Genomic DNA, 17,761 nt, shown 5'->3' on the forward strand with positions numbered 1-17,761 from the left:
ATGCTAATAAGCAACTAGTTAATAGTGACAATTGGACCCTAAATTAAAGTGTTAACAAAAACAGACTATGAAAATAAATGAAGTCACATATATTTGATTCTTTATTTTCCATCACTGTGAAATAGAGTATAATACTTCTCTCAATGCAACTTAATCCCAACTACCGGTATCATTTTTGTTACATATTCACAGAGATACACTAAACCATGAGGGTACATTGCTTGCCACCATATGTATATAGAGAGCTGGAAAAATAGAGGGTGTCTTTAGAATTCCCATTCACATCTTTTGATATGCAACACTCTCAATCCCACCATCATTACACGACTGCAGCAGAATCCACAGATTATCTGGCAGTGCTAATGCATACATTTAAAGTCTAAGCAGAACAGAGGAAGATCTGGCCTTAATTCCGTCAAAAAGCACATGCAGTACTTATGAATCTAACCAGCAAACCTGTGAAAAACACAGAAAAAAGTACCACTTCAAGCATAAAAAAATCCCCCATCTAACTCACTCTAACAAAACTGCATGTTTCTGCAGTACACAGACATTCCCACTAATTCAAAAAGTACAGTACAGTCTACACCAGTGCAAACAAATGATCATGTTAAAGGTCATTTAAAGACATTAAGAAAACATCACAGTTGCCCTCGAGAAAGATTAAACATTCCCTTCAATTTCAGTTGAAAGCATTTGTTACAAACAGACCAACCCTAACCAAAGGGGGAAAAAAACTAACTTCAGCATTCAGTAATAAATGTGACTTCACTCTTGTGACTCTTCTACAAATGCATGTGTGATGCTCTAAAGAGATGTAGTTGATCCAAAGGTGTGTCTCGCTGGTTAGAAGGAGTGTGTGTGGTGGCCGAGCATCGAGTCTGCGCTCACAGCGTGCTGTTTGCAGCGCAGGCCTTCATTATGCCACAGTCCACAGTCCCTCTGAACAGAGAAACGGCTCCGGAGACCTGCAGACGAGAAGAGGACACTTGATACCGCTCTGGGGTTGAATTATGCATGTTGTGCAAAAAACAAACAAAAATAATGACTTTATTCAACAATTTCTTGGCATAGTAAATACAGTCCAGCGCTTCAGAGTTATGTAAAGAGCTACGCCAGCACGCCAGTTTACCGTTGGCCGAAGCTGTTCACGTGAGCATGTGTGTGATACTGATGCAGGAGCTGGCCAACCTATACTACGTAGAAGACTGACAGATGGGAAGAAATTGTTGAATAAAGGCGTTGTTTTTGTTTGTTTTCGCACACAAAAAGTATTCTCTTTGCTTCATTACAATTAAGGTTGAAACACTGGCGTCAAATGGGTGATTTTAGCGTTGTTTACTATTTTGGGCCTAGAAAGTGTTAAGTATTGTGTATTGAGGGGTCAGAAAGCTCTCAGATTTCATCAAAATATTTTAATTTGTAGCCTGGTAAGCCAGACCCACATCAAGATGTTGGGTCTGGGAACTCACCACTGCCGGGCTCAATCCGAGGGGCAGGATAAACGGTTGTCTTTCAAACTCGCTCTGCACGCAAGTTGATAGCACTACAACCAACCAGAACAACGCGAAGAGGAGCTAGTTGATAGATTAAACTTTCACCCTATCTGGTCAGCAAAACTCTGAACACATTTTTCTTTCTTAAAAATGAATGATTTGCCATTCTTTGCTAAAAAAAAAAAAAAGCTTCACTCAAAGTCCACCTTTGGCCAGGTTCTTTGTTTACAAGTTGCACCCAAATCTGCAGTCATTATGTTAAGCCCACCCTCCGACTCTATACACAATGTAATTGGCATGACCAGAGTTTGGTTATTCCAGCTCAGAAGTCTATTGATAGTTGCTAGACTACACTCGCGGCAAAATAGATGTGCTAAAGAACTCTTTAGTAGCCTATATTGGTGCACTTTAAAGGGATGGCTCACCTAAAAATTTAAATTCTGTCATCATTTACTCGCCCTCATGATGTTCCAAACCTGTATGAGTTTCTTTATTCTGCTGAACACAAAAGAAGATATTCTGAAGAAAGTTTGTAACCAGGCTGCTTTGGGGGCACCATTGACTTCCATGGTTAGGTATGTGTCTTCCTGTCTATTCAACATAAAGAAATGTACACAGGTTTGGAACAACTTGTGGGAGAGGAAATTGACATTTTTTAATTTTTTTAAAGTCTCTTTAAGCCGTCATTCTGAACCAGTAACCACTTTACTGACAACTCTGAAATTCAAAAATATTAAAGGTCCCATGGCATGAAATTTTAATTTTATGAAGTTTTTCAACATTAATATGAGTTCCCCTAACCTGAATGTTTTCCTCAAGTGGCTAGAAATTCTGATCGATGTAAAATTAGTTCTGGCCATCTTTCTCTGCCTTTGAGCAAATGAGAGCCCAGATGAGCTGATCTTGAATTCTCCTGTTATGACGTCATAACAGGAAAGGTTACCGCACCTTCCTCTGCTTTATCCGCCAACAGTGTTGCCAGATTGGGCAGGTTCTCGCCCAATTGGGCGGTTTTGAATTTGATTTGTGCGGGTAAAAATGGGTTTGGGTGGGTGGACAAAATTTGGGCTGGTCAGTCATCATGACACACACAGGCCCAGCATAGAGTCAGCTGGCAGGTGTTGATGTCGCCAACGAGCATGTACTTTCAGCCAATCAGCGATCAGCAGGGAGACGCGCTCATTCATGACAGGTTTTTAGCACGAAATTGTAGCTATTCAAGTGATCGCTATGCAAAAGTGACAGAAATATACAGTAATGAGTGGAAGAGTGAACCAACTCTCAAAACATGGATTACACCTGTGACTCGAAGATTCTTTAACCAACTCTAAGAGCACAGATGAATGACTCAAATATACTGTATGCTGTCTAGGGCTGGGTTTCGATTCAAATTTCAAGAATCGATTTGATTCCGATTCTCAAGATCTTGAATCGATTATCATTATTCAATCCAATCTGATCTTTGAGATTTAGATAAGTGTTTTTAAAGAAAGCATTTTTTCCAGCTGTTACCTGAATATTACAGGACTGTAGTTATGCAACATATTGATACTATTATTATAGACATTAAACTGCAAATTAATGGAGTACTGATGGTTGTAAAGAACAACTGTGCGCTGTGGAGAGGGCGCGTGCTGTCATGACAAGCCAGCCATTACAACTTCCTTGGCAGTAAGCGCGCGCTGCAGTGAGAACGGCTGTGACGTAAGCCACGTTTTCGACATATCCAGCAGCCCGAGATTACTCATCTACCTTACTCTAGTATTCTCTGTCCGCCGCGGTAACGAGAGAAGAGGACGTGTGAGGGAAAACTCGGTCTGTCTGCAGCGCTTCTTCAGCACGGCGGCGGCGGTAGTGACGAGAGCGTGGGCTTGAGTTTGTTTACTTACTCTAGTATTCTCTGTCCGCGGCGGTTCTGGAGTTTTCAAAGCTGCCATGTTCGTTGTTTTAATGTCCTTCCACCTCGAGCGCATGCGTGAATTCAATGACGTGGCAAATTAAAATTCACGGGGAAAATATATTGGGCACTTTTTGCACATAAATTAGTTTATTCTAACTGTTGACATCTGAAAATGATAGCCTACATATGTCATCATCGGTTAATTTTATGATTTTGACAGTTTCCACTTCAAAAAAATCCAAGGGATTTTTTTTTTTTTTTTTTAAATCATTATTTTGTTTTTAAGGATATAAAATGGCGCTAATCAATCTTGACTGACATGGCAATACAATTATATCACATTATTTTATTAGTTAAAATTTTGGGCGTTTTTTTCTTGGATTGGGCGGGTTTTAGTGAGCTTTTGGGCTGGAAATCGTCAACCCAATCTGGCAACACTGCCTGCCAAGAGAATTAGTAGACAATGGATTCAGTTTATCAGTCGTGATGTCAGCAGCACAGGCTTTACCATATGGATTCTACAGCACCGCCACAGACAGTGAGTAACAGTGTTCATTAATGCCTGATCTGGGATCAGTGAGTTCTGATGTGTAGCTTATCATTCAAGTTCACACAGACTTTTCTTTCTAAATCGTTTAAAACTGTCAGTCCTGCCACTGGCCGTCTTGATACATCACTGAATCAAGCCAGAGACTAAATCGATCAACTTCACGTCATTTCTGTTAGCAGCATAAAAACAAATCTGTTATTTAAATGATTAAACTACAGTAGACATGAGCCGATTTTCACGGTAATGCGATATATCATGATAATGAATATGAACGTTATTGTTATCGTGGGCACTTCAAAATATCATAAACTATTTATTAAAATTATAAAAATGTTTTAATGCACTGAAGAATACTTTGCCCATCAACCGTATAAATGCTCAATACCGCTGTATTCTGCGTCAAAGGGACGGATGCGTTCAGATGTAAATGAGAAGCACACGAACAAGTGAGGAGACGCGCTCAGATGTAAATGAGAAGCACAGGAACGAGTGAAGGAGACACACTAATGAAGTGCCGCTCCAGCGCACTTCACGTGCAAGTTTCCAGCGCATGTTTTCAAGACTCCGTCGTTTTGGCAGCAAAGCCACAAATGCAAATCTTCTGCATCGCGTCCCGTTATGGTTTGATACAGGACGTGTCATTTTGTTTGTAAATTAATTTTAAAAAAATGACGATGCCGTATTTGAAGGGACGGGTGGCAACCATTGAATTTGTTTCGTCCTGGCCGTCGGAATCGATCCATATAGGAGCAAGAGGTAGTTCGCTAAAATATTGGTGGGGACAATTTTGCCATCTTAAAATATTGTATATATTGTAATATGTATATATGTATCGACTGTGGGCTCATTCTTGCAAGAGTTGTTATAAAGACAACTGGCTAAGTTTTGTCTCTTATTCAGTAATGCAACAGAGTTGATTTATTTTTGGCACAACAAATGTGATGCACAAAATCGCACAAGGTGATAAATCATTATCACATAATTAAGTTTTGCATATAATCTGTAAATCTAGGGAAACACCTGTACTGAAAGCAACAACAACAACAATAACAACAACAAAAGTGATTGTTAAACAGCTGCTATGTGTGTACATGCTGTGACAAACATAATGTCATTGTACAGGTTTTACCACTCACATGTCTCTTGGCAAAAACAACAGCACTACGGTGAGGCAAAGTTCATCTTGTCAACCTGATTCATCTTAAGGTGGTTATCCAAGATCTGGAAAAGCTCCTGAATGTTGGGTACGTATCCTGATTGCAACTTAGACCAAATAGGTACATCTAAAACAGAAAGACAGTGATGCATCTTTGACATACATACATATATTGTTCATACACACACACACACACACACACACACACACACACACACACACACACAAACACACAGTATAGGCCAAAAGTTTGGACACATTACTATTTGTAATGTTTTTGACATTCTGCTCATCGAGCCTGCATTTATTTGATCAAAAATACAGAAAAAATATTTAATATTGTGATATATTATTACAATTTAATATAATTGGTTTTCAATTAATTATACTCTAAATGATAATTATCATATTTCTGTGTTGCAAAGCTGAATTTTCAGTATCATTCCTCCATTCTTCAATGTCACATGATCCTTTAGAAGTCATTCCAATAGAATTCATTTTCAAAGTTGGAATACTTTGATGAATAAAAAGTAAAAAAAAAAAAAAAAAAGTAAAAAAAAAGCAAATGTTTTAAAAATAGAAATCTTTTGTAACAATATACACTACTGGTCAGTAATTTGGGGTCAGTACATTTTTTTCTTTCTTTTTTTGAAATAAATCAATAATTTTATTGAGCAAGGATGTGTTAAATTAATAAAAATTGATAGTAAAGGAGATTTATATTATTTGAAAACATGTTTTTATTTTTGGATAAATGCAGTTCTTTTGAACCTTTGATTCATCAAATATATTAGGCAGCAGAACTGTTTCCAACACTCATAATAAATCTGAATATTAGAATGATTTCTGAAGGATCATGTGATAGACTGGATGTCACATGACACTGAAGACTGGAGTAATGATCCTGAAAATTCAGCTTTGCATAACAGAAATAAATGATTATTTAAAGTATAATAAATAAATAAAAACAAATATTTTAAAATGTAATAATATATCAATATTTTTTTTTAAATCTGTATTTTTGATCAAATAAATGCAGGCTTGATGAGCAGAAGAAACTTCTTTTAAAACATAAATAGTAATGTGTCCAAACTTTTGGCCTGTTCTGTATATACTTTTTTTTTTCTCTCCAAGGGGAATGGTCCAAATGACATTACCATTTAATGTAATCTCAAAAGCTCCTGTCGAGAGGAAATGGGTCTCCAACATGTTACTAAGGAAGAATGCCATAAGGCAGGAGAAAATCTGTAAAACAGAACACCAACCATAAGAAACTTTCCTCCAGGTAGATTGCACACAGTGGAAAAACACAGGTTGACATGAAATTAAAATTGACCCATCTCTGTAATGGATCTTACTGTGAACAATTCATCTGTGGATTTGATTCAGTTTAATTATTTAACATCTTTTACTTGTTAATCAAAATCTTCCGGTGAAATTACAGACTTCTCTCTGCTGGACTCAATCATTTTGTTTGCTTAAACCCACCCACAACTAAGTTCCAACCTACATTTTCTAGTTTGATAGTCCATTTTACTTTTACACACACGCACACTCACAAAATGTATTGTTTTCCATGAAATTCTATACACAATACTGTTTGCTTGAAATCTTTGCAAATGTATTAAAAATTAAAATATTTAATAATTCATAATTATTCACAGCCTTTGCCATAACACTCAAAATTCAGCTCAGATCCATACAGTTTCCAGTGATCATCATTTAGATGTTTGTACAACTTGATTGGAGTCCACCTGTGGTAAATGCAGTTAATTGGACATGATTGGGTTATGTCAAAGCACAAAGCATGCCATAAAGTCTAAAGAATTGTCAGTAAATCTCCGAGACAGGATTGTATCAAGGCACAGATCTGGGGAAGGATACAAAAACGTTTCTGTAGCATTAAAGGTCACAATGAGCACAGTGGCCTCCATCATCCGTAAATGGAAGAAGTTGGGAACCACCAGGACTCTTTCTAGAGTCTTCAACTCTGCGATTGTCCTTGAGTGGCCCAGCCAGAGCCCAGACTCTGAAAATGGCTGTGTACTGATGCTCCCCATCCAATATGATAGAGCTTGAGAGAAGTCCAGCAAAGAAGAATGGGAGAAACTGCCCAAAAATACGTGTGCCAAGGTTGTTTTTGAGTATGCCAATCATACTCAAAAAGACTTGAGGCTATAATTGGTGCTTTAAAGGTGAACTATGTAGTATTTTTGCAGTAAAATATCCAAAAACCACTGGGCAGGTGTTATATATTTTGTTCAGTTGAGTACCTACAATATCCCAGAAGTTTCCAACTATTTGTAAATTGTGAGAAAATTGCTATTTTAACTAAGGACAGGGACGTTTTAACATTGCATTTGAGGTAGTCGCCTATCAATTGCGTCATATCTGCGTTACCCTCGGTTTTGGCTTTTATTTCGCAGGAGCGCTTTACTCTTAGCAGTGTGAACAAGTGAACGCACGGAGTAAAGTCATAACATCGTTTTGAACACACTTAAATGTATCTAATATGATAAACAGAGCTACATTACCTCAAAATCATAACCGGAAGAGCTGATCAGTGCAGGCGACCGGCGAATGTCTCCCGTCCCGTCATAATAAAAGTCCCGGTATTCGCGAGGCGGGTGTGTGTTTAACAATCGCTCCAGCAGCTGTGCTCAGGTCCATAACACTCGGTCCTGCTCTGCTTTACACTACAGTAACGTTAATAACCGCATGCATGAACGTGATTTCTGCCCGAGTCCTATTTTCCACCGGCTGTCATGAGAAGACCACATCTCCCAAGATGCTGCGCTCACACGTTGCGTCATCAAACTACGATTTGTTTTGAATAGGCGCCCTCCAGTGGACGGAAAGCTCCATAGTGCACCTTTAACAAAGTATTGAACTAAAACGGGTACACTAATATTTTCAACTAAATATCCAAATAATATTTATTTACTAGGTTTTTAGTTAATTGTTGCAATATCATCCTGTTTAACACTGTGAAGCTGCTTTGAAACAATTGTCATTGTAAAAGCGGCATATGAATAAAGTTGACTTGACTTGAGCGAAGACTGTGGATACTTATGTACATGGGATTTTTTTGTTTTTTATTTTTACATTATTTTCAAAGATTATAAACATACCTCTTTTACATTGTCATTATGGGGTATTGTTTGCAGAATTTGGAGGAAAAAAATGAATTTAATAAATTTTGGAAAAAGGCTGTAACGTTAAATGTGCAAAAAGTGAAGTGCTGTAAATACTTGCCATATGCACTGTGTATATTTCATATTTATATATATATATATATATATATATATATATATATATATATATATATATATATATATATATATATTTATTTCATTAAATTACAACTAAACTGTCAAATAATTCTTGCAACCCTCTAATAAAATAGGCCTACAGTGCAGATGAGCATCAATAACACCAGGTGCCTCTTGGCCAAATGTCATGGTATGTGAAAACCCTAGTTAATTTGATTCAAGACTGTAATAACACATAATATGGCATATATTTAAAGTAAAAAAGCATATTGAGCAGGAAACAATGTAAAAACAGGATTTACTTAAATGGTTATAATTAGCCTATGATATTATTAGTTAATATTTTACCAGTGATCTCATGGAGCTTGACTTAGTGCTCATTTTTCTAAACAACAACAAAGAGTTTGTTTTCGTATTTGTTTCTTAAAATGAACATCCAGCTTTGAAACTACTTTTCTGCTGATGTAACCAGGGTCACCTAAAAATTGCATAATTTAGATTTTACTTAACACGGGCATTTACAATCAATACGCCATTGTACCCATTGTGCAAATTTATGCCTGCCAAACTGAATGACGTGGTCACGGTTCTGAAATGCTGCTCATTCCTCAGAACAGGCTTTGTGTCAGTTCAACTATGACACGGTGACAGTGAACGTTTATCTTCAGCCTCGACTACCGTATAAAACGAAGTCAAAGCGCTTTTTCAAGATCATTACCTTATTTTCCTGTCCCCAGGACCATATTCTTGGAGTGTTCATTCCAAACATTTGGAAAGGATTTTGTCCAGTCACAATCAAAGCGATGGCAAGCAGTTTGAAATAGGAGATGAAGTTTCCTAAGTATCTGCAGAAGAAGACATAACGAGTAAAGTCAGTACTAAACCACTGTCTAACAGAGGGTCGATTCCATAACATCTGGAAGAATGCACTCTCACTTGTTGATGGGTTTGGGAGGGTAATTCTCTCCTTCAATTCGGATGTCTGGGTACAGCTGGCTGATGGACCGGGAGTACTCCTGGAACACCTTACTGTACCCTCAGGATATACTGAAAACAAACACATAGTAAATAGCAGTGATAAATCACTTAAGAAATTGTCATGAACATGAAATCCGCAAAACAAGTCAGCATGGAATTCAAATTTACATCTATTTTCTAAATGCATGTCATAGAACAACACTTGTTGTATACAACATTTTGACCTATACATTCTTAATAATGTGTTCCCCTTTTGCTCAGCCCGTCGAGGCATGGACTCCACCAGACACCTGAAAGCGTGTTGTGTGGTATCTGGGACCAAGGTGTTAGGAGCAGATCTTTTTAGTCCTGTTAGTTGCGAAGTGGGGCCTCCATGGATCAGACATGTTTGTTCAGCACATTTCACAGATGCTCAATTGGATTGAGATCTGAGGAATTTGGAGGCCAAGTCAACACCACAAACACGTTGTGGTGCTCCTCAAACCATTCCTAAACCATTTTTGCATTATCCTGCTGAAAGAGGGCACAGCAAACAGGGAATACTGTTTCCATGGAAGGGTGTAGATGCTCTGCAACAATGCTTAGGTAGGTGGTATGTAGGGCTTGGTGATATGGCCCAAAAAAATGATCACAATATAATTTTCAATATCAGTTCATATCAATAAATATCACGATAAATATTAAATCTTTATTAAAGTTTAAAGGCATATTTTTGCTTCTGAGTGAAAATGTAGAAAACAGACAGTTAACTGTGGTTTTAAACTATCCTTCATTGTCAAAACATGACAAACACTTCCCAAACAGGTGAACAATTTATTAAAACTGAGGTAGATTTATTTATTACTAATAAAACCAATATTAATATATAAAATAAATATCCATAGTAAAATCTAGAACGGAAATTATATAACATTTGGCTCTGCAGACTGCAAATGCAAAGTCAAAGTGTTTTAAAGAAAATGTTTGTCAAAATATTATAAAAATATAATAAAAATATTTCTGGTCAGCATGCCAAACCTTATAAATAAACGACATTGACAATATAAATAAAATAAAGAAATAAAAGAAAAATCTTAACTATGGTCAGCATTTATTTTACTCTACACTATACACTCACCTATAGGATTAGGAACACCATACTAATACTGTGTGTTGACCCCCTTTAACCTTAAGAACTGTGTTAATTCTACATGGCATTGATTCAACAAGGTGCTGAAAGCATTCTTTAGAAATGTTGGCCCATATTGATAGGATAGCATCTTGCAGTTGATGGAGATTAGTGGGATGCACATCCAGTGCACGAGCTCCCGTTTCACCACATCCCAAAGATGCTCTATTGGGTTGAGATCTGGTGACTGTGGGGGCCATTTTAGTACAGTGAACTCATTGTCATGTTCAAGAAACCAATTTGAAATAATTCGAGCTTTGTGAAATGGTGCACTATCCTGTTGGAAGTAGCCATCAGAGGATGGGTACATGGTGGTCATAAAGGGATGGACATGGTCAGAAACAATGCTCAGGTAGGCTGTGGCATTTAAATGATGCCCAATTGGCACTAAGGGGCCTAAAGTGTGCCAAGAAAACATCCCCCACACCATTACACCACCACCACCAGCCTGCACAGTGGCAACAAGACATGATGGATCCATGTTCTCATTCTGTTTACACCAAATTCTGACTACTATCTGAATGTCTCAAGAGAAATCGAGACTCATCAGACCAGGCAACATTTTTCCAATCTAAAACTGTCTAATTTCGGCGAGCTTATGCAAATTGTAGCCTCTTTTTCCTATTTGTATTGGAGATGAGTGGTACCCGGTGGTGTCTTCTGCTGTTGTAGCCCATCCGGCTCAAGGTTGTGCATGTTGTGGCTTCACAAATGCTTTGCTGCATACCTCGGTTGTAACGAGTGGATATTTCAGTCAAAGTTGCTCTTCTATCAGCTTGAATCAGTTGGCTCATTCTTTTCTGACCTCTAGCATCAACAAGGCTATTTTCAGATTTACATACACATGGACAATACCATCACATGACAGAAAAAAACACTGAACACCGAAGAAAAAAAAGAAAAAGAAAAAAGGAAACCCAACAGACGACAACAACAACTCCTTCAGTTAGATTCACATTTGCAGTTAACGACAATGCCAGACACAAGCAGGGGAAGATTTTAGTCCAGCATGATATGGAGGTGGAAATGTTGTAATAGACATAATGAGTTTAAGGGGAGTGACAACAAAAAAAGAGAACATTTCGATTAAAATTTTAAATAGTTTCATCGCTTTTGGCTTTTAAAGCAGCAAACTTACTTTTGCTCTCAGGGTCCCCCTACAGTTGAGAAAAAATAATTTCCTCACCTACTGTTGGAACATCTGTCATCCTACAACAGGGGATACCATTGCGCGTGCATTTGTTGACATGACAATCCTGATAGCCCTGAACTAGTGATGCGCGGGTCGTCTCATAACCTGCGGACCTCGTATGTCTATTTAATGGTTTGCGGGTGCGGGGCGGGTTGTAAAAATATGTAAAAAACGCTGGTCCAATGTTCCTCGTCCTGCCTTTAATCCGATCAGTTATTCGTTTCCTCTTAATGCTTTCCTCCAACAAAACCTTTTCTTTCTTATTTGTCTGTGCTTCTTCGGACATGACTATATTATCCGACGAACAAAGTTGGGCTCGCACGTCTGAAATTAAGGAAGTGTGGGTGTTGGTGGAAGTGACATATATGCCGTAAAGCAGTCGAATTTTGTAGTTCTTTTTGTTCTCGGGTTACTACCCGAAACTCGAAGTTTAAAAGTACGATTAAAAACGATACAGACCCCGTCAGGCTATGGCAGACGTGTCATTTAACCTATTGTAAGTCGATGTATCATCACAAGAGTCTTGAAAATATATTATGAAGGTTGAAAAGTTACCTAGTGCTGCTTTAAGTAATATGTCATTGTGGTTATCGCTTTTTAATTCATTTTGAATTAGTATAATAGTATCTTGCTCATCATCTGTTTGATGCAGCTATCTATTTGATGTTATGTCTATTTCAAGTTCATTTCAAACCCCTATACTGCGTTAAGCTGCTTCTTTGTCTCTTATGAACTGCAAATCTAAAAAAAATCTAAATTGCAGTATCTAATCTTATACTTTGTTCAATTAAAGCATTACATATCACTCCCAAAAGAATTTATCTACATAATTATTGATATTTACAGTTAATTTGAATATTTACTTTTTACTTTCGGTACGTTTTAAATCAGATACTTTTGTACTTTTACTCAAGTGATGTTTGAATGGAGGACTTTCTAATTTTACTGGAGTCATTTTTTTATTTAGGTATATATACTTTTACTCGAGTATAACTTTTGAGTAATTTTACCACCCCTGGCTTCAACGAGGTGCCATTTGATCTTTGCCTTGAGCACATCAACAAAACCGGAAAGGTTGCTGGAGGATTGGTAGGCATCACTTGAAATGCGATAGCTAGAAACCCTTGGTCCATCACCTACAATGAACGTGCATCTTTATCACAGGACACTAGATCCCTGTTTGGACTGACACATGATGGAGAAGAGGATGAAGACCACCAAGACTGGTGGTTGGAGGAGGGACACAATTAATTTCAATTGAACTTGAAATGCATTTCATTCAGTATGGTCTTGAAATTGAAATAAGTGGGGCATTTGATGCTGCTGATTCCTCATGCCAAATGAAGCAGCACTGACAACCCTTTGTGGTGTGATACTCTTGTGGTATTTTTTGATTACTATTTTTTAATGATCATGCTTGAATATAAATTGGATTACATTGCACATTTGCCCAAAGTTACAGTAGTAGGGCCCTATAATTTCCGCGATCACGGAATCACGGACGGAATCGCGGAATTGCCATATTAACGCAGAATATGCAAATTAGCACGGAATCTAGTGTTAACACAGATTTTGCCGGAATTTTACATATTTGTAATGGAATTCTGTTTTGTGTGGGAGGAGAACGTATGTCTGAGGAAAATGCAGACCGGGGGAAGCATATCTTCGCGAGTCGCGACACAACCCTCTCCAACAATGAAAGTATGGAGAAGTTGGTCTCCGCAGCTCTGCTTTCGTCAGCGAAAAAGTAAAAAAAAAAAACTCAACGCTAATGCCAGTTTCACACTGCACGCACAGGCAGAGCAGAAGCTTTGCCTATGGAGAGCGGGAGCCGTGCGCCCGTTATGCTCAGGCAGCATTGGACGCGTGCAGCTGAACCGTGGCACATGTATTGCAAATACAGACAAATATTGTCCATTCTGTCGGATTTTCCGGTGGTCTGCTCGACCCCTGTCGTTCTCGTGCTTTGATTTATGATAGGCACATTAGGCAGCAATGCATATCTGCTTCAAATGCGACCGTGATTCCCTCTGTTCCAAACACATGCATATAACATGCTGTATATGGGTAGTTTACATGATAAAAGTAACCTTAAAGTTAAGATTATAGCTCTGGATCATAATGGTGATTGTTTTACACACAGAACAATTCACTACATGATTTCATGGTGAAATGTGTATTTTTTTTTCATGTTAATTTTCAGCTTTAAATGTTTTAATTAATAGTACTGTATGTAAAAGATGATTCTTTTGAATATTTTTTAGTTCTTTTTGAATTTTTTTACTTGAAAGAAAAATCTAATGGAGCACTTTCATTTTAACTTAACTATATAAACTAAACTAATATAATGTATTTTACCTGAAAGTTTAAAGCTCATAACCATTAATATTTGAAGTGCAGTGTTAATTGCATCATGCAGTCTTTGTCCTAAAAAGTAAATGTGGTATTTGTTACCTCAATAAATTTAAGGTCTTTCTTATTTTTTTAAGATGTTAATGTTAATAATATTAACATTAAACGCACACTCTTTTTTGACTAAAATAACAGTAAAGGGTAAAAAAAAAAATGGAATTCCAAAAAATGAAAAAGGAAAAAACGGAATTTGCAAAAATTAAAATGGAAAAAACGGAATTTGGGAAAAAATAAAACGGATTTTATAGGGCCCTACAGTAGGTAACTTAGCAAATGGAAGCAGCCCATCATTCAGAGACGCAGAACATGCAGGAGTTCAGTAATATTTTTTAATAGTATTTTGCAGTTTAATATTCACATTCATTATATTCGGCTACAGTCTGGAGCCCTGCGCTTAGATAAAAGCGGAAGTGACTGAACGCAGCTGTGGGTATAGGCCGATGCATACAAAAAAAATAATAATATCAATACTTGGTGCCAGAGTATCGATAACGTCTCGCCGACAGAAATATCGCGATAAATCGGCATATCGATTTTTGTCCCACCCCCTAGTCATCATGCAGCGTCTCGTTCCCTATTCAGAGAATATAGGTTACGTGAGTAACCTGAGACGTTATTACAAACTGTGTACGCTGATTTTATATTTTACGTGGACGTGGCAGCACTAAACTAAGCTTAATTATGTAGATGGTTTATAACTGTGTCTGTTATTGTCAAAAAAAAAAACATGTTGTAAGTTATTGCACTGCATAGATAGTTTCGCATCACTGACAAACCGACATTACCAGAAAAAAAGTTTTTATTGGCATTAGCTGTAACATCAGTCTGTCAATGAACTTACGTACACATTAGTAAACACATAGCATTCATCGCTAACGTTACCCTGCCAGTATATAAAGATAGATCAAAGTGACATTACATTAACCAAACATTCAGAAACGTCCTGTTTAGCCTTAATTGTTGAATTTCATTGGCACTGTCATCTAGTCCCGTGTCCGACTACAGTTCAAATTGATAAAGTTGCACAGATATGTCCTCAGAGACTCACGTCGCCATTCTTTTGCCTCTACTGTTGTCAAGGTCAACACTCCTCATGTTTGTGTGTAAGCACCCCACAGAACAGAGGGGCGGGGTGAGCAAAGCTCATTATTTACAATTAGTGTAAATAGCAATTATTATTAAGAAAATATGCTTTTTCACAGTGTTAATAAAATGTAGTTGCCATTTACACTTGGTGTAAATAGCATCTATCACTATTTGCACAGTTTAAATAGCAACTAGATTCTATTTACACTTAGTGCAAATAGTCGCTGCCTTTATTTAAACATTCATTAAATAAACAAGACATCACTAACAGGTAGGGATGGGTATCATTAAGGTTTTAAAGGTATTACTACTCTTACTGATACTGCTTATCGATCCTGTTTACTTTAACAGTATTCTTATCGATTCTTTTTGTTAAGACTTTATAATAATAAAAAGAAAAATTAAGAAAATAATTAACAATGCTTTATAATCTGAATTAGGGATGGCGAAAACTAAAAATTTTCTTGACCGACCACCGAGCCTCATTAACCGGTTGAAACCGGTTAACTGATTAGTTTAAAATATGCTGCGCTATTTGAAATAACTGCCGCGAGCCGCACCTGCAATTTCGCAACTCTGTCACATCTCTCTATGATCTCTCTCACACACACACACACACACACACACACACACACACACACACACACACACACACACACACACACACACACACACACACACACACACACACACACACACACACACACACACACACACACACACACACGGTCGTACCTAAGGGGGGGAAGTTAGGACGATTCTAAGGGCCCACAAACTTTGGGGCTCTCAGAGATCGGTTTTAGCCTATTAGTAGTAACAGTACTAGTAGTAATGAAATATAAAATGAAAATGTATAATCTACCAGTTACAAATAAAGGTCTTAAAGACGCAGAAAAAAAAAGGTCTTATTTCTGCATTTCTGGCAGAGATATGCGACAGAGTTGCGAGATTGCAGGCACGGCTCGCAGCTGTTATAGTCATAAACTAATTGGTTATGAGGCATGGTCGTCGGTCAAGAAAATCTTTAGTTTTCGCCATCCCTAGTCTGGTCATCAAAACCGAGGCTACAGCGATAGTCTATTCAATAGGTTACGTTTTTCACCACTGAAAATAAAAAGAATATAATTTTGTTTTTTGTAAATTTGACTCATATAATGCATTTAACGTCAAAAAACTAAACAGCTGTGGTACGATAGAAGTTATTTTGTTGCAATATTGTCCTGTTTAACACTGTGAAGCTGCTTTGAAACAATCATCATTGTAAAAGTGCTATATAAATAAAGTTGATTGATTGATTGATTAAACGAGCGACAGAAACAGGTTTGAGAAAGGTAAGATTTGTAAAATGTTTTGTAAGAAGTATCTTCTGCTCACCAAGGCTACATTTATTTGATCCAAAATACAGCAAAAAAAGTATTATAGAGTAATATTTTTACAATGTAAATTTTCTCTCTCTATTTGAATACATTTAAAAAATATATTTTATTCCTGTGATCAAAGCTGAATTTATCCTCATTACTCCAGTCACATAATCCTTCAAAAATCATTCTAATATGAGGATTTGATGATCAACAAACATGTATGATTATTTAATGAATGGAAAGTTCAAAAGAACAGCATTAATCTGAAATATAAAGCTTTTGCAACATTATAAATGTCTATACTGTCACTTGAACAATTTAATGCATCCTTGCTGAATAAATGATGTATTATATTTAAGTTATTTCTCCAAAAAAAAACCTTTCTATTCATCAAATAATCCTAAAAAAATTTTTACACAACTGCTTTCAACATTAATAATAATCATTAATGTTTCTTGAGCAGTAAATCCTCATATGAGAATGATTAGTGAAGGATCATGTGACATTGAAGACTGGAGTAATGATGATAAATTCAGCTTTGATCACAGGAATAAATTACTTTACTATATATTTACATAGAGGAGTTATTTTACATTAGAAAAATATTGCACAATATTACAACTTTTTTGTATTTTAATAACATAAATGCAGCATTGGTGAGCAGAAGAGACTTCTTTAAAAACATTTTTAAAAAATCATACCGTTCTCAAAGTTTTGTTTGAGTAGTGTATATATAATTAAATGGCTGACAATGATTTTGGATCGCTATATGGCCTGTATGTTTGGGTACGATAGCGGACCCAAGCTCATATTCTTTCATATGGCCCAAAATAGCTAGCTACGCCCCTGGTTACAGAAAGTATAATTTTTTTGGTAATGTTAGTTAAGAAACACTGATCATTGTTAGTTTTATCTTTGGTCCATTAAAAAAAAGTAATTTTGATTTTAATGTTATTAAACAGTAACTAAGAAATTAACATTACTTAGAATAATTAATTCTTTATAAGTATTTTTCATTGTCAGTTTGATAATAATGAATTAACATGTTAACTAATGAAGTCTCAAAGTTTTACTGAACAATAACAAATAATAATAAAAAATCTAATCATTAGGGCATGTTGTAGTCCAGATTAAAACTTAAAAATGTTTAAGATTGAAAATAAATAGTCTATTAGGAGTCTTTAAGTATT

At 36.7% G+C, this 17,761-nt stretch overlaps 1 protein-coding gene across 1 annotated transcript in view; it reads right to left on the bottom strand.

Annotated features, from left to right (window-relative positions):
• Window positions 1-78: 78 nt before the first annotated feature.
• Window positions 79-17,761, bottom strand: part of selenot2 (selenoprotein T, 2) — a 28,099-nt gene continuing 10,416 nt past the window's right edge. Inside the window, exons 2-6 of the mRNA XM_067457861.1 lie at window positions 9,311-9,421; window positions 9,093-9,219; window positions 6,260-6,347; window positions 5,083-5,229; window positions 79-968 (exon numbers count right to left, since the gene is read on the bottom strand). Of these exons, the coding sequence (XP_067313962.1) occupies window positions 5,108-5,229; window positions 6,260-6,347; window positions 9,093-9,219; window positions 9,311-9,421 (448 nt within the window). The 3' untranslated portion in view covers window positions 79-968; window positions 5,083-5,107. The remainder of the gene's footprint in view (window positions 969-5,082; window positions 5,230-6,259; window positions 6,348-9,092; window positions 9,220-9,310; window positions 9,422-17,761) is intronic.

The sequence above is a fragment of the Pseudorasbora parva genome, chromosome 11 (assembly GCF_024679245.1).
Source record: "Pseudorasbora parva isolate DD20220531a chromosome 11, ASM2467924v1, whole genome shotgun sequence".
In the NCBI taxonomy this organism is placed as follows: domain Eukaryota; kingdom Metazoa; phylum Chordata; class Actinopteri; order Cypriniformes; family Gobionidae; genus Pseudorasbora; species Pseudorasbora parva.